Genomic DNA, 17,134 nt, shown 5'->3' on the forward strand with positions numbered 1-17,134 from the left:
TGGAAAGAACCAGGGCAGGGTTGGGCCCTTTGGTGGAACCTCGTCCTCCCCCACCCACAGGCTCCAGCAGAGCACCTGCCAGCCCAGTTCAGGGCGGCTGAGGTCCTGCCACGCCGGTCCTGCCACGCCCGCCCCACCCAACCTCCTGTAGGAGCTTAAGTCAACAGGCGCAGAAATCAGGCTGTCTTGGGATCGGGAGAGGAAAAACCCCAGCAGCTGCTGCCTAACTGGCATTCTGAACTGCTAGAGGCTTCCAAGAGAAGAAATGAATTAAAGAAGGCTTTTTTCCCCTGCAGGGTGGAGTACAGTCTCCAGGTCCCCACCCAAGCCACACCCCAGCTGCGGCTATTTATAAGATCTAAATAACAGATGGGACCTGCCAGGATGAAACAGAAAACGAAGGGACTGGACTGAAGGCAAAGGCCCCACTAGCCCAGTTGACCCCAGGCTCAGACCCTGAGGGACCGCCTGAGACTGACAGAAGGGACAGAGTGCGGGGGCTGGGCACCGCAGCCTGCAAAGGGCTTTGGAGAGCCTCTGCTGGGTGCGGCTCCTTCACTCCACAGCCCAAGGCACAGGGCTGTGCCTGGTAGGTTAAGAGCAGCCAACAGACTCCAGGAAAGCCTGCCCCAGCCAGCAGCCGGCTGTGGAGTGGGCCCGGCCAGCAGCTGGTGTGGGGCCCCAGTGCCAAGTGGAAGTTGGAACAAGGTGGAGCATTGCAGGTCATGGGGCAGGGGGCAGACACAGGGGTGTGGGGCAAATCCTGAGATCCTGTCTCACCAGGGTGACTTTCTGCCAGTTATAATTCCTGGGGAACTCTGCTTCCTAACTCGTGAAATGCAAGCTGTAATTAAAGCAACTGAATGGGATTTTTTGAGACTACTGAATAGACAAATAAGCGCTTTGGATAGCTCCATGGCATTGAAGCGGCAGCTGTTACTAGTGGGCTTTTTGCTCAGATACAAAAACGCCTCTGTGTTGGCCGCTGTCTGCACCAGTGACTCGCAGAACAAACACAGCTCCCTCTCCTGGAGGGCTGGAGGGCTGAGAGACAGAGCACATCACAGCTTCCCAGTTCCTGGCCCTGATGTGCCTTGGCAGACAGCAAGGCTGGCTGGAGCGAACCTCATCTGAAACAGGCACATGATAAAAGCCAGTTGGCCTGGCTGTCCCTGCCCAGCTAAGCTGCTGGTGAGTTCAACAGTTTGTCCCCAAGCAAAAAGCCCACTTCTCCCTTCTCCCATGAAATCCTCCCCTGACCTCATCTCTGCTCGGCTCTTCCCTTCAGCAGCTGTCCGGACCACCCCCCCCCCCCCCCCCCCCCCCCCCCCCCCCCCCCCCCCCCCCCCCCCCCCGCCCCCCCCCCCCCCCCCCCCGCCCCCCCCCCCCCCCCCCCCCCGCCCACACTGGAGATCCTGAGTTTCTAGAGCAGCGCTGTCCCAGGGAAACGTCCTGCACGTTACACCAGTCCTTTCACGTTTTCCAGAAGCCATGCGAATAAAAGTAAACCAGAAACAGATGAGCTAAATTTTAATATATTTCATTTAACCCAATATATCAAAGATAGTATCACTTCAAAATGTACGCGAGAAAAACTTTATCTGTGAGACTTCACATTCTCTTCTGTACCGAGTATTCAAAATCCGGCGCGTGTTTTCTGCGTACAGTGCATCTCAATCCGCGCTGCCAACATCGTAAGTGCTCCGTTTCCAGATGGGGCCACCAGTGACTGGACTGTTCAGCACAGCCCTAGAGCCTTTGCTACACTGGCCATGGAATTGTTGGGAACTGGGCCAGTCACCGCTTGTGCCACCTGCTCTGGGGTTCCCACGCAGGGAGGGCTGTGGCAGGCCAGTGGGAGGGTCCTCCCAAGACAGTCGGCCAGGTCAGAGCCAGAGACACAATGGCCATACTCCAAGCATCACCCTGTGTTCCTCTTGGGTCCTCTCCTAGCAGGTCCCCCGACAGTGTAGGTGTTAGTCTTAGGGTGGGGATGGGTCATGGGCACTGTATGTATAAATAATGCATAAAGAAACAAGACATAAAAAGCCATTTGGCCCCTAAAGAGCTGCAGGTCTCTAGGACAGGGCTGCTCTGCTTGAAACCCCCTGGTGGTGGAGGTAGTTACCTCACCTCCCTCTAAACTCTCCCAGCTGGATGGAAGCTTCCAGTCACAACCAGGCTGCCCCAATGGGAGGGGTCTGATGGAGGCAGGAACAGAAAGGGGAGAGGGTGAAAGAGGAGACTCTTTGGACCACAAGCTATAGGAACACCCGCAGCCTTTTCACACAGCCTCCACACACTGGAAAAGTTTCTTTGGCTTCCACAGTGTCTGAAACATTTTTAGGTCTGTGGCCTTGCAAAGCTTGGTGGGCCTCTGTCCGTGAAAAATCATTTCCGAACACACCCCGTGGAAAAGATTTTCTCTGTGTGCCCTGCGTGCCTGGTCCTAGCGAGGTTCTGCTCCTACCTCTGACACAGAGGAGGGCACTTATCCCAGGAAACCACAGCCTTATGATCCCCACCTTGTGCAGAAATGCTAGAAGCTTCTGGAAAAACCCAGGAAGGGGCCATGATGGGACTATGTAGCCAGGGCCTACTAGCCATGAAGCCACAACCCATGGTTTCCCATAGGTCCACACCCTGCTGTTTCTGGCACAGCCCTGGAACCTTCCTGCACCTCGAGCTGGCCCAGCTCCCCGAGGCATACAGTCTTCTCTGTGGACTCCTGCGGTGTAACTGCCAAGCTAGTTACGGAGAGGCTTTGGACTGGGGAGTAAGGGGAATCTCCACCTGTACTCTGGGGGAATTTATGGAAACAGTCTGCACCAAATGACCTCTTTTGGCCAAGCTGGCTTAAGGGTAGGCCCTCCCTGGAAGACAGGCAAGTTGCCCTTAAATGGAGCCAGTGGGCAAACACGAGGCTCCCCTGATTTTGTCTGGGCTACTCTTACGTCCATTCAGAAAAGACCACATGGATGCCTTGTCTCAGAAGATAAATTTCCCAGAGAAATTGCGACCACACACTCCCTAGAAAAATAATTTCTTTCTTCTTATCGCTAGAAAAATCTCAAAAATTAAAACTCTGAGGAAATGAGGTTCTTCTGATAACTGGCCTTTTCTCGTTACCAGGAAACTGTTTTTATTTTAACCAGTGATGATGAAAATCTCTGTCTCATGGCCCAGTGCCCGGCTTGTTTTTAATCACATGGGCTGGGCCAGGCCGCAGGGCGCTATGCACCCAGATGACACCGGTTTTCGGTGCAGAACACAGAAGCCACAGAGTCAGACCTGATTCCAGGCAGGCCGCCGGCTGCTGGCATCTCGTCTGCTAGGTTTTAACCAGATGCTTCAGACGAACTGTTTGGTTGTAGCATGTCCCCTTTCCCTTAAATCTAAGCAGAGAAATTCAGCTTGAGAGCACGTGGTAACTGGGCTCTCCAGGAGAAGGGGCTCTGGCTGGAGCAAGGCATTTGCTTCAACTGGCGGCCCCTGCCCACATTTTGACTATGGGGCGACTTTAGCATTTACTCAGCAAAGGCACTTCTGTTTGGCTCCCTGAAGTCACAGAAATTCTAGTTATTTCTGCAGCGAGCCACGGCCCGGTTTATTTATGAGAACCATGCATCGGGGCAGAGCTGTTCTCTGTCTGCAGTTACTGATATTTTCAGTTATGAAATGTTTATTTTCTTAGATCAGCTGGAGCCGATAAGGCAGTTTTGAGCCATTAAGAATCTTGTAAGTCAAGATAATCAGATAGGGGATGACTTTTCTGGGGCTCAATCAGATGAGTCAGCACCTCTGCTTGGATTAGGCTGTTACATTAAATGGGCCTGGCTTTCACAAGGTCCTTTGGGAAATGGTGTTGCCTAGTTTGGAAGAGTCACTGCGGGGCCCCCCCCCCCCCCCTTGGTTTCCTCTGGCTCACACTCCAGCTGGGAAGTGTTGCTCCGAGGACCTGGGGAGATGAAGCTGCCCCTACAAGGCAGAAGACAAGGGCCTATTTGCAACCATACCGGGCAGATGAAGCTCAAAGAAAACATTCCAAATCAATGAGGGTCGAACGTGCTCCTGGATTTCAAACCAAAGGACAAATCTATTTGAAGGGCAATCTGCCAGCGGGTACCAGAAGGGGAACATGCACTTTCACTTGTTCAGAAATATTTGAGCACCTTCTCTGTGCCAGGGGCTGTTCCAGGTTTTACCAGAGAAGAAGGCAGTTCGTACCCTCACCACTCTTGCCTTCCTGTGGCAGGGACAAATAGAGCGAACAAATATGCCACACTCTGTCAGGAGCACTGAGTGACAGGGGCCGAGAAAGCTGCCTCGGGGGAGACAGAGGAGAAGGGCAGGTGGGCGGGGTTACCAGGTGGGCGGGGTTACCGGGTAGGCAGGTAGTCAGGGCTGGCCTCTCTGGGGAGTGGCCTTTGAGCTCAGACTTGAATAAAGTGAGAAAAAACACCCAAGTGGCTGGTTGGGGGAGGAGCTTCCAAAGCAGGAGCAGCAGCAACCTGAGACGGGAGTGTGCGGCTGCCCGCAGAGCAGAGAGGCATCAGGGGGTCGGAGAACAGCAGGTAGAGGCAGGAATCAGCAAGTTGGAGAACAGTCGGAGAGGCAGGAATCAGGGTCAGGGAGAACGAAGGGGCATGGTGCAGATAATCAGATCAGGTAACAACTTTCAGCAGAGACCGAAAATTGTCCCTGGTATCCATTCTCTCTCTCTCTCTCTCGCTCTCTCTCTCGTCCTTCCTTAGAGTAACTAAATTCCTGCCATCCTTGAAGGGCTCATGGCTGCTCAGGACCACATCTCCCAGCCTCTTGTGTAACTGTGCGTGGCTATGTCGTTCAGTTCCTGCCAATGGGCCCTGAAAGGAAATGATTTCTGCTACTTCTTGCTGCTTCTCGGTTTGGCACTCTCATAGTGAGGCGGTGTTCCGCTCTCTCTTTCTACTGGCGGAACCCAGACTCGGCCCTGGTGAGCCCACCTTGTCTGTGCTGAGCAGTCAGCAGGGATGACCTCAGGCAGATGCTCAACAGTGTGGTGCTGGACCTGCCTGGAAACTTGTAGAAATGCAAATTTAGGGGCCTCCAGACCTACTGAGTTAGAAACTGCGGGGGTGGGGCCCCAGCCATCTCAGTTGCAGCGCTGATCCGAGTTTCCCCTCCTGGGGATTCTGATGCACCCAGGTTTCAAACCCACTCCCCTGGGGCAGGGTTTGTCAACACTGGAGAGACTGACTGTCTTTGGGTTGGCGATTCCTCATTGTCGGGGGCTGTCCTGTGTGGAAGGCAATAGCACAGGTCCCTGCCTCCCACGCCAGTTTTTACAACCTGAAATGTTTCTACAAACTCAGACTGGCGTGTTTCCTGTAATACGCAGACCAAGTTTGGGAAGAAGAGATAAGAAACGAATACAAGTGATTGCCTTGGGGTGGTACTTGGAGGTCTTGACTTCTCTAGGTTTCCGTTGTGTGTGAGTTTTTGCCACGTGTATGTAACGTAATAATCACGGGGAAAATGCTTTAGAAAGACCATTTATTGAAAGACGGGACTGGACTGCAATTCTGACACTGACTCGAGTGTGTGATTTTTCCCCACATCAGCGAACAACCCTCAGACACGGGCAGGGTGCCCTCCAAATGACAGGCTTAACCTGTTACCTCCACACCGTTGAACTGCCCTTCCGTCCCTGTCACTTTAACTTATTTAAGCTATTGTAGAAGACGTCCACAGATTTTCTGTCATCAAAATATGCTTTCCTACAGCTTTCCACCTTATATTTGGCCATTGCACTTTCAAAAACATAAAATCATATTGGCCTGGCAGGACTTGGTCTTGAGAGAATCATACTAATTTTAAAGAACACCTTTATAATCTATTGAGAAGTTTTTGCCTGGGACCAAGTTCAAGCTCACAGAATTAGATTCATTTACTCTTTATAATCATAATGAAGTGATAGCCAATATTGATTGCTTGCTAATTTTGTCTTAGCCAGAGTGCTCTTCATCAATACTCGCACAACCACCCCGTGAAAATAGCTGTTGTTTCTAACAGACGGGAACCCAGGACTGAATTCCAGCCCACTCCAGGCCTTGGGCTTTAAACACTAGCTGTGGCTTCTGGTTCCAGGCTCTCTTTTGTTCTTCAAAGGATTTACAGTGACTCACCTGAATGTTAACATAGCAGAAAGCATGAGATAACTGGAATTAAGTAAGACCAGAGAGGGTCAGAAAGTCTTGGGTCAGGACAAAATGCTTGCACACCTGCTAACTGAAGGGTTACTAATGTGGCTTGGAGTGTTCTGGGAGCATCACATCCAAACAGGACCGATGCACAGTGGCCCCTGGACTAAACACAAACTTTACTCAGGAGAAGTACTTTGGCCGCCCTGGGGTTTCTCAAAGCAGGCGCCGGGGAGTTAAGGAAGGTCTGCAAGGACATCTTCATGGTCGAGGCAGATAAGAGTCCACAGGGCTCCAGCGATTCCACTCCTGGGAACGTACCAGAAGAGACCTGGACCACGAATTAAAAGAACGTAAGCACTGCTCTGCTCATTTCAGAGTTACTTACAATTGTCATGACATAGAAGCAGCCCGAGTGTCCATCAGCAGGTGAGTGGATGAAACAACTATGGGACATTTACACAATGGAATACTACTTGGCCATAAAAAAGAAGAAAATTTGACCGTTTGCAACAGCATAGATGGACCTGGAGAACATTATGCTTAGTGAAATAAGCTAGTTAGAGAAAAACAAATATGATTTCACAAATGTGTACCATCTAATGAACAGACTGAACTAATAAGCAAAATAGAGACAGACTCATAGATGTAGCGCAGGTTGACAGCTCTTGGGGGAGGGTAAGGAGTGGAGGGACTGAGCAAAAAGGAAAAAGGACTCATGGACGTGGACAACAGTGTGGTGATTATGGGGGGGGAATATAAGGGTATAAACAGTAATGGAGAAATATAATAAAAAAATTTTTTTAAAGTTCACAGGGCTCTATGAACTGTAATTCGTACCATTACTTCCTTATTTAAGAAACAACCAGGAATTTTGGCTAGCTTGATAATTCTTCAAAGATTTCTACATTCCCATTTCTAGTTCTTCTTATAAAATTCTCAATTCATTGCAAAACAGCATTAACAGCAATCAAGTTATTCTCTACTCAGATGTCCCCAGGGCCCTGGAATGTATTTTGAGCAGTCAGGACTCACTTTGGAGAGTTTCCATGAGTCTTTGACTCTCCTCCCCTTGTGAACTCTGGCACCACCGACCTTTAAGGAATGTCTGCCAACACCTAGTGTCCCTCATCACAGCGTGGGTGCGTCCCCAGGCTGTCTGCAGGTGAGGCCAGCGTAAACTGAGACAGCAAGGGCACTCCCTGTCCGGTGTCTGTCTCAATGCCCATGTCACCAAGTCATTCCTCTTTGGAGCTTCATGGTAAGCTGAGAATAGAGTCACTTGAAACAACCCCTGGATGAGGCCAGTCACTTATCACTTATGTTTACGGGACTGTTACTGGAGGGGGGCCTGGCCCTGAGCGGGTCTGCCTGGGCGCAGCTGTAGTGTGTGGGTTCTTGACGTCGTGTAGGAAAGACGTCACAACATGCATTCAGGTGGTTTTGAGAGGACATTTAATCAAAGCTGGGGAGAGGGAAACAGGAGAGGCTCAGCACAGAAGTCACAACAGGAGGGCCTGGGCTGGGCTGCCCTAGCTCCCGGGAAGTCAGAGAAAAGGGGGTTTGGGGGACAGATTCGGACAGATTCAGCTGCCAGCTGCCCACTGCCTTAGAATTTAGGAGACACATGCCTGTGGGGGAAGAAGGGAAAGAAAATGGCGCGGGCTGATCCCCAGAGACAGCGTTCTCTGGGTCCTTTGACCTGAGGCTTTTCTCTCTCTTGCAGGAAGGAGCCTTAGGGCACATCTCAGGGGCGGGTTTCAGTAGAGTGTTGATCAGTTCTCCAGGTGTGCCCTTTCAGGGTATGGTCTCCACTCACTGACCAGTGACAGAGCAAGGGGTCTTTAGTCTTTGCAGTGAGTTCTGGCCTCCTTGACCTGGTTTAGCTGCTTTTCTGGGCCTGGGGCTGGATGCTATCTTCAGGGGCCCAGATGCTATCTTCAGGGAAGAAAGGCGAGGGGAGGAGGTTTCCCCAGGGGTCAGGTCCTGTGTTCCCAGTTTTGTCCCCAGTAGGCCTTTGGGTTTTCCACTGTGCGGACCATCTGCACCTGGCTGCAAATTGCCCGGCCACTGCTCAGCTCCCTGTCTCAGTTTCCCTACCCCAAGGCCCAAGGAATTTTCCTTGCTTCTCACTATAGCTTCTCACTATTCTGTCTCAGGACTATACAGAAATGGGAGTTTCTGTATCTTGAAATGTATTGGCATTTTCTTACCATCCGTAAAAGACATGACATTAAGTGGGTTGAGGTTTTTGAAAAATGTATCTCTAGGCCAAAATTGAAGGTTAGGATAGAAACATGCATCACTGGGAAAGTGCACTCCCATCTTCTGACTCTGAGCTGCCCAGTCCACTCCCACCCAGCTCCTCCCAGGCCAGCTTCTTTTCCCCCGTTTGGCATCTCATCTGGAGTACAGCTCCTCAGTGGGGCCTCCTCTGACTATTTCGTGCCGGCGGCCCCCGCCCGGGACTTTGTGTACTTACTTCAGTTGTCTCTCCTGCTCCGTGAAAGCTGGAGGATGGCAGGTGCCTGCCCTGCAGTCCCAGGACCTGCTTCGTAGCTGGAGGCTCCATAACCATTTGCAGAAAGGAGTCTGGCAGGGTGGACAAAAGGTGGACACCAGGTGGGCACCAGGTGGGGCTATAGCAGTATTAGGAGTGATCACAGAAGCACGTGGGGGAAGAGAGAGGAATCCCGTGGTGAGCGTCTGTTCGCCATGTACTCTTTCCTACAAGCCAGCCTTCGGTCCCGTGTGGGTCATCCGATCTGGGCCTTAAGAACCAAAAGCGCTGAGCTGGCTGTACGACCACCAGTCCTACAGGTGACGCCGGCAGAGAAATAATGGGGAGTCAACACAGGTGCCTGTGTTATCACAAGCTGTGTGGATGATTTGAGCTCGTGGGATTTAGAAGTTGATTGTCATGTACTCAAGGGGAGGAAAACGGATCGTGCCATCCTTGGCGGAAAGCACGAGCAGCACGGGGGTGGGTGGAACTTCGATGTCGTTCAATAGCCCTCCAAGCGAACCTGCTACTACTTCCCCGATGGGCTTTCTCAGTACAGATTCCGGGTGTCGCCCTGTGGGGTGTGGAGGAGCAAAGCCAGAGTTTAACAGTAATCGAGGAGTCAGCTTTTCCTGCAGCTGGACAACATGAGAAACACAGAGATTTAGAAAGAAATAGCTGTAAGAGCAGGAAGGAGACACCCAGAATTGGTCAACACAGATCCAACTATGGAATAAAACAAAAACAAAGGCAGGATGGTGGAGCCAGAGAGTGAGGAAAAGCAGATGAATCTGGAAGAAAGAATGTGATAAAGCTGCTTCCCCAGCCCTGTCAGAGTCCAGGCTATCTCCAGCGGTTCTGAGCAAAGGGCACCGCAGTAGATACAGTGAATCAGAGGCACTATTTTTAACACACACACACACACACACACACACACACCCTGTTCAGCTCTTCTCTGCTCCACTCTGCCCAGCCCAGGGCCTCCAGGTTCCTGAAGACTGTGGGAAGGGGCTGGTGGCAAGGACATGTCTACAGCAGGCACAAGGACAGGTGAGCTGGCAGCCACAAGGCAAAAGGGGACCTGAGCACTGAGAGCTGAGGCCACAGATGGGGGCCACAGGACAGGACTGCTGAGAAAGTGCTAAGTAAAGGGCTGTTCAGAAGAGGATGTTTGGAACTGTTTCCATCGTTTAGGTCAACTTTTGGCCAAAAAATCATGTGAGGGTGTTACTCACTCTTGGAAACGCTTTTATAACTTGTTCGGAACTTTCCAAATGAAGAGGTTGAGTGCGTTAAAGTCCTCGGCTTCAAAATCTAAAAAACTGTTAATACTTGAATTAGTTCATAGCAGTAAATTGTCAGCCAGCAGGGAAGATGGAAACTTCCTGGCCAGATTTCAACAAAAACCTTTGCATAATTGGTGAATCAAAGGGAATGAAGGAGCTTCACGACTCAGTATGACCAGCAGGGCCCTTCCTCCATTCAGCGTGTGTTACTAGATTTGGGGACTCACCTTTTCCCAGCCCGAGTGCACTGAAATCCGCCACCAACCTGCGCTGAACTTGGACGTGAATGACTATATCTTAAACTAGTATGTAAAATGAAATGTTCACTGTTCTTAAAAACGTGGGATTACCAACTTTTTTGTCACTAATATCTTTAAACTATTTTACCTCATGTCAGAACTTTTACTTGATAATACGCTGTAGCCATGTATGAAATGTTAACATATTTAATATTTAAAACATTCACACAGTGGTACATTCAGACACTCTGCTTACAAGGGTTTACAATCGAAGTGGTTGATCACTCAGTTTAGAGACACGAAGGCGGGCATCTACGAAGCCTAAAGCAGTCCTATTTTTGTCGTCAATTTCAATTGGTCCCATAATGGCCGCTTGTGGCTGCTTCACATGGTACCGTTTACATTCCCCTGACCATCTGGATCATTTCTAAAAACAGCAAAACAAAACAAAACAAACAAACTTTGCATCATAGAAGCTTTCCCTTTAATAAAGCCAAAGACAATTCTGGGTTGGCTTTTCCCCCCAAAATATTGCAATTCAAGGGTTTTCAACAGTGTAAAGGTAAGCAGACACATGGCCCTCCAGAACAGCCCCCCAAGCCTGCTGCAGGGCCGTTCCTCCTCCTATGAGTCCTCACATGGGGCGCGCTGTGGGGCCCCCTGGTCTACCTGATGATAAATGAAACCTGGTTTTGTCTCCTTACTATACAGGTCACCCTTGTGAAAATGACACAGACCACTTGGTGCTTTCATCTTTTTTTTAAAGATTTTATTTATTTTTAGAGAGAGGGGAAGAGAAGGGGAGAAACATCAGTGTGTGGTTATCTGTCATGCGCCCCCTACTGGAGACCTGGCCTGCAACCCAGGCATGTGCCCTGACTGGGAATTGAACCGGCCACCCTGTGATTCACAGCCCGCACTCAATCCACTGAGCTACACCAGCCAGGGCTCATTGCTTTCATCTCAAAAAAATATTTATTGTTAGAGAGAGGGGAAAGGAGGAAAAGAGGGAAACATCGATGGGCGAAAGACATCAACCAGTTGCCTCTCACACATCCCCGGTCAGGGATATGGCCATAACCCAGGCAGGTGTCCTGACCTGGAATCAAACTGGCGACCTTTTGGTTTGGGGGACAATGCCCAACCCCTACAGCCACACCAGTCAGGGCCTTGCTTTGAATCTTGATGTCATTAGAAATAATTCTTAAAACTCACTGCAATTAAAGCTGGGTGGTTCGACTGAGCAGCCAGGAGACTGGGGATCTACCCTGGCCCTGTAGCCGGCCATTAGGTGACTCTGAACCTCTTTTCACCTCACTTAGCTTTTTCCTCTATAAAATGAGGTGGGATATGGATTTCTACTATGAAGTAGAAGGTTCCTTGCAGCTTCCCCAGTCCAAGGTTATTCTTAGCCATTCCAAACCCTTAAAGCACAGTTTCAATTTAAGACAATGTGGCCTATAAATTATTCTACCTCACAGAAAAAATCTGGAGTTTACTCTGCAGGACACCTGACGGAGTGGAGCAGGTGAGGTGTGGGGGAAGTCCTGGGTGCCAGCAGGGGCCCCTTGCAGTTTTCAGTCTCTAATGCTGCATCATCAGTGACTCTCAAAGTCAAAATCAATCTGTGACTCTGAACTCCATGGATCGCTAACCACACATATTCAGGGGGAGCGCCTCCGAAAACAGACTCACACATGCATGCTATCATTCAAATCAGGCAGGTTTCAAAATCAACTGTTGCGGTTTCTATTGTCATCAAAGACAGAACTACTTTTCCCAGAGTCCTTCCCTGGGTGGTTGTGGGTTGGAATTTGCCCAAAGATGTGCTTGTGTGAGATCTGGAAGACAAAAGCAAAGCAGAGGCCATTTTTCTCTGAAGGTCATCACAGTCAAATATGGCGGTGAAGTCACTGAGGTGCCTGTTCTGATCCTCTTCTGGTCCACCTCCATCTCTTCCTCTCGAGGTTGTCCTTGAGTGTTGGCCAAGGGTGGCCCCAGGCCCACCAGTAGGCGTCTGGCTGTAAATGCATCGCGGTGGTCACTGTGTGGCAGCAACAGCTTCCTGATCGCCACCCTGCCCAGGCTCACTTCAGGATGGCGCATGGGCTTTGCTCCTCTGATGACGAGCTGGTTTCTGCATCTCAGGGCATACACCTCCTCCTTCTGCACATTCACTCAGTTCCTCATGCGGTTCCACTGGGTCTCAGTCCCAAGACAGGCCCTGACTCCCATCGCACCCATGGCAGCTCTGCTCCATGATCCACCAGCCAAACCGAACACACTAATCCCCAAGGGGACATGGGGTGTCCTGAATAGGAGAAGTTTTTGTGTGTTTTAATAAGGGGCTTCCTGTCCTAAGTCTAAGAAGGCACAAATGGTATCAGACGAAAGACGACTTTGAAGTGCACACACGAGTGTGTTCGGTTTAAAAACGGGCCTTACACAGTGATGTGAGGTGGCTCCATGCACAATACTTTCCTTTCTGTGGCCGAGTCACAGGCAAGCCTCTGTCTAACCTGTTTGCACAGGCCCGTGTCAACAGGCCTCTCTGCCCAGCGCCAGCTCACGACTGCACTGGCTGACACACACCACTGACGGACGGGGCTGGTCGCATCACAGCCTGTGTCGGGTGGTAGAACCCGACAAGCTCTTTGCTGGCAATGCTGAAAACGTGATGCCCATCAACCCTTCAGGTGCTTTCTCTGATGGTTAGGTCATCCTCACACTTTGACCCACAGGCTCCGGGAGGCATTCCTTCACTCCTGGGCTGAAAGCGAAAATCCAATCCGGCTTAAAAAAAATAAAAAAAACCACCACCATAAAATATGCACATAAACTGTTTTATTGCTTTCTTCGTTTGTTATTTAATGTAGAGTCAGTGTTTTTGTGTAATGCTCAGATGTCCAGATTTCAACATTATTAAACACTCAAATAGTAAAATACACAGAAAAACGCCCTCAAATGTTCACGCTTCTAAGTTATACCCGATGGAACAACTTGGGGCCAGGGCTACTGGGCTTTTCACCTTCATTTACGAAGAGACCTGCTATCCTCTGACACGGGACACAGGGAAGAGTCCCAGATATCAGCCGAGCGATTAGGGCCTGGGGGCAGCGTGTTCGTCTCCCTTTGAAACGTCTGGGGGATTCATAATGACTCCAGATATAAGAATCCTTCCTTTCGCCTTAGCTTTAAACAAAAGAGTCAAAAGAAGCTCCCGTGGAACAGAAGAAGTGGTCAGAACAGGGATTTTCAACTGCTCTGCCGCAGGAATTTTTAAAACATGTAACACCTATTTAGTCGGGGGCACTGACCTTTTCCCCATGGGCTGTCAAATGGAAAAATGACAACAGCCAATACAACAATAACCATCCGGTGTGAATGAGTCCAAACTATACTTATTTTGGTCAGGTCAGGAAAAAAGGCATATATTTTTGGTGTGCCACAGAATTTTATAATCGGTTTATGTGTACCATGAGATGAAAACGGTTGAAAATCACTGGGTTAGGATGATAAAAACCCAAAAAGATTCTTCTGTCGAGGACGTTGCATGCGCCCACGGAGGTCCTGGCCCATCCCCCCGTAAGAACACCACCAACCCTGGGAGAGCCCGGGGAGCCGTGAAGTGGTGACCAGATGGAACCAGGACAACCACGAGCGCGTGCTGCCTGTTGAAGGGACAAGGCCTCCATCATTCTGAGGGGGGGTGGGGCACCGTATTGGGAGTTACGTTCAAAACACACAATCCTGCCTTTGAAAAGCTGCTCTCAGCCGCCATACATTTGGTTGCAATCTTAGGCTGATCTCTTTTTAAAGTCCCTAAATCTCTGGCATCCCTAAAAATCCTGAAGTGGCCTGTTATCTCTGCAAGGAATCAGATTCCCAAGGGCAGGGAGGCTGAAAGGGACACACAGCTGCATTATGTCATACAACAGGCAAAAATAAATACACAACTATAACGTGAATATGAAACACCACAAAGAAATAAATATCTCAGACTCCATGACTGCAGGTCGCATGCTAGCAACACCTCGTGGAGTCTTAAAAATGGTGATTTTCCCATCTAACTACCCATAATGACTTTGATTAATACTTAAGGACTAAGCAAAATAATGTATGAAAATACTATTTTTTAAAAAAACTTCATTAAATACCAAGAATAGTGATCAAATTTAAGATGTTAAATTGAAATAAATCACTCTCGATCTTTCCTAAGGTCATCTTTGCCTTCCACAGCAAAAACCAACGAAGGCCAACTGCTCAGCCCACGGAGGATCTGAGGGTGGAGTCACACCGACCCTCCTTGTTAGAGCCACGGACCCACATCTTTGCCAGAGAATCATCTCCAGCCCTGCCGGCTCTCGAAATTCCACAGTATTACAGATGCTCTTCACAAACACAGTGATACTAAAAAAGGAAACAGAAAGGTGCATTTATTCACGTCCATGCCGTCTAAATCTACCGATTACAGTGATCAGGACCAACTGGAACCTAAACAACAACAAAAACACGGGGACTCTCACCCCCCTGAATCACAAGTTTTAGTTCAGAAGACTGCATGCTGGCAAGCCAGTTTCCTCCCTGAGAAGCAGCTTCACGCTTCGTTTTCTCCCTCCAGCATCTTCTGTCTCTCTCAGTTAAGGCCAGGACAGTGTCAGGATGGAGCCATGCCCCACAAGGCACTGTCAGTCACCCACGGGCTCGGGCTGTGTGAGGTCGGGCTGCGGCCTGCTCCGCTCTGCAGCCCGCCCCTGCAGCTCCTCCACCGTCTGCAGCAGGGCTGACCTCTCCAGCTCTAAGGCAAGGGTAGCCTGTTTCAGCTTGCTCTCATTGGTCAGAAGCTTCTCAACTGTGGCTTCAAGGCTTTGGATCCTGCCATTTGCCACCTGGAGAATAAAAGGAAATATGAGAATGTAAGTGCCCGGTGATAACACAAGGGGATCCACAGTACACCCCCCTGTCCAGCCTTCGGGGAACTGTGGAGCCATACTTTGGCAGAGAGGAGTCTACTTTTAACTGTTTCTCTGGACACAAAGGAAGACTACATTTCCCAGATTCCCTTGCTGGTAGCCGGGGCCATCAGAGATCCTCCCTGGCTGTGAACAGTTTGGAAGCTGCATGTTTCGATGGGCTTCACAGTGCAGAGGGAGCCCAATCTCTGAGTCACCCACCAGAGGGATGACAGCTCTGATATGGCCAAAGGATGCTTCATGGGAAAGAGGTGGAGCTTCGGGGACAAAAAGACTTCTGTACAAAGCCACCAAGACTTGGAGCTTTATTATTACTGCAGCACAGCCTGGCCTATTTTGATGACTACATATATTTACAAGTGCAAATTGATTTCAAACTGACAGTCAGAAGGGACTCCATGTAAAGGCCCAAGTAGTAATTCCTCTCTAATATGAGATCCTTTTATTTTCCTTATAGTAACAAGACATCACTGGGTCAAGGAGCCTGGCTTCCTGCACCACGTGTGGAGTGCCCGGAAGAGCTGAAGGTTCCACGTGTGTTCAGGAGAGCCTCCTGAGCACGCTCTCTCAGACTGGTCGCCACCGCCAAGGCAGCTGAGCAGTGTCCTCACGCCCACCCGGCCTACAGCCTCAGTAGCTGGCCCAGAATTAATGTCAGGTAGGTAGAACTTCCAGGTGCTCCTCTCTTGAGTGCACTTGGGCAGACTTCCCAGGAAACTTCACTAGAGTTGGCTCCAGGGAAGCTAAGCACTTTCCTGAAAAAAAAAAAAAAAAAGGCAGAAGCCCTGTGGTCCCGAGGCCTCCCTGGCCTGGGCCTCGGCTCACAGCTGCATTCCTCAGTGCTTGGCTCACTGGGTCATGGAGGTTCTGCTCTGTCTCGGCAATCCAGCTCAGCCCTCAACTCACCCCATTTATTTCATGTGGGAAACGTGGCACATTTTCCCCCTCATTTTCAAAATAGGGGAAACAGTTTTCGAACAAGATAACACTTGCACCAGACAGACAACGCATGACTCGAAGTCTAGCTCTGTCTGTGCCCCGGCCACACTCTAAATAGAAGGGCAAAGGACGAACATCCGAAGTTTGTCAGCCCAGCAGGCGGCGGGTGGTCACGCTTGTGTGAATCTCCACGCAGGACTCTCTGATCCTCATGGTCAAGGCCTGGGCCAGGGCCCACCTCATCCCAGGAAGGATCACTCGTTCTGAAGGCCCACAGCATTCTGAGGGGCACCACACAGCTTGGCAGTGAGCTTTCCGAGTGCTCAGTTACTGTTCCGCACCAACGCCAGGTGCCCTCACTGAGCCTGGAGCTCCTGCACGGAGGAAAGCGCGCCTCCTCCTGCCCGTGGGTCTGGCCCCCAGGGCACCATGCCATGGGGGCTCAGTGAGGTGCGGCTGATGGTTACGGAATTTGGACATCCATTATTTTTTGGCACTGCCTGGCATGTCTATGCAATGGTCTTATGTATGCTACTAGACAGTACAGGTTAACAGTTTGCTCTCCAGCAGCTAGACATTTTCAAGTGTTCAACAAGAAAATAAATGAGACTTCGGGGGAATAAATGGCCAGAACAAAGCTAGACACCAAATCAATTTTGATACTTGGGCAAAAAATTAAAAAAGGATTTACGCTGGAAAATTAAGCATGGTGTTGAACACTACCCTCGGACTCTGAAAACTGCTGGAAACAACCAGAGCAGGTGAGCACCTCCCAGAGCTCAGAGCCTGGCTGGAAGACAGTCACCCATGTGGCTCACAGAGGGTACTGGGAGGACTGTCACATGCACCCACAATTCCCGCATACCATCCGCACTCCAACTCTTTGAGAGCAACAGTGTCTTACAGATCTCGGTGGCCCCTGACAGCCAGCCTGGCAAGGACTCAGTAAATCTTGGTGGGTGGGCATAAGCTGCAGTCTGGCATGGCACCTCCAGAAATACGGAGCCACGTG

The 17,134-nt window shown here is 50.2% G+C and overlaps 1 protein-coding gene across 3 annotated transcripts in view; it reads right to left on the bottom strand.

The window, feature by feature from the left end:
- Positions 1 to 14,037: 14,037 nt before the first annotated feature.
- TBC1D1 (TBC1 domain family member 1) overlaps positions 14,038 to 17,134 on the bottom strand; it is a 207,603-nt gene continuing 204,506 nt past the window's right edge. For all 3 annotated transcript variants that reach the window (XM_037064349.1, XM_037064350.1, XM_037064351.1), the window contains one exon: positions 14,038 to 15,099. In XM_037064349.1, coding sequence (XP_036920244.1) covers positions 14,899 to 15,099 — 201 coding nt within the window. In that variant the 3' untranslated portion in view covers positions 14,038 to 14,898. The remainder of the gene's footprint in view (positions 15,100 to 17,134) is intronic.

This window comes from Sturnira hondurensis, unplaced genomic scaffold (genome assembly GCF_014824575.4).
Source record: "Sturnira hondurensis isolate 20B ecotype Veracruz unplaced genomic scaffold, ASM1482457v3 Scaffold0015056, whole genome shotgun sequence".
Classification (NCBI taxonomy): Eukaryota; Metazoa; Chordata; class Mammalia; order Chiroptera; family Phyllostomidae; genus Sturnira; species Sturnira hondurensis.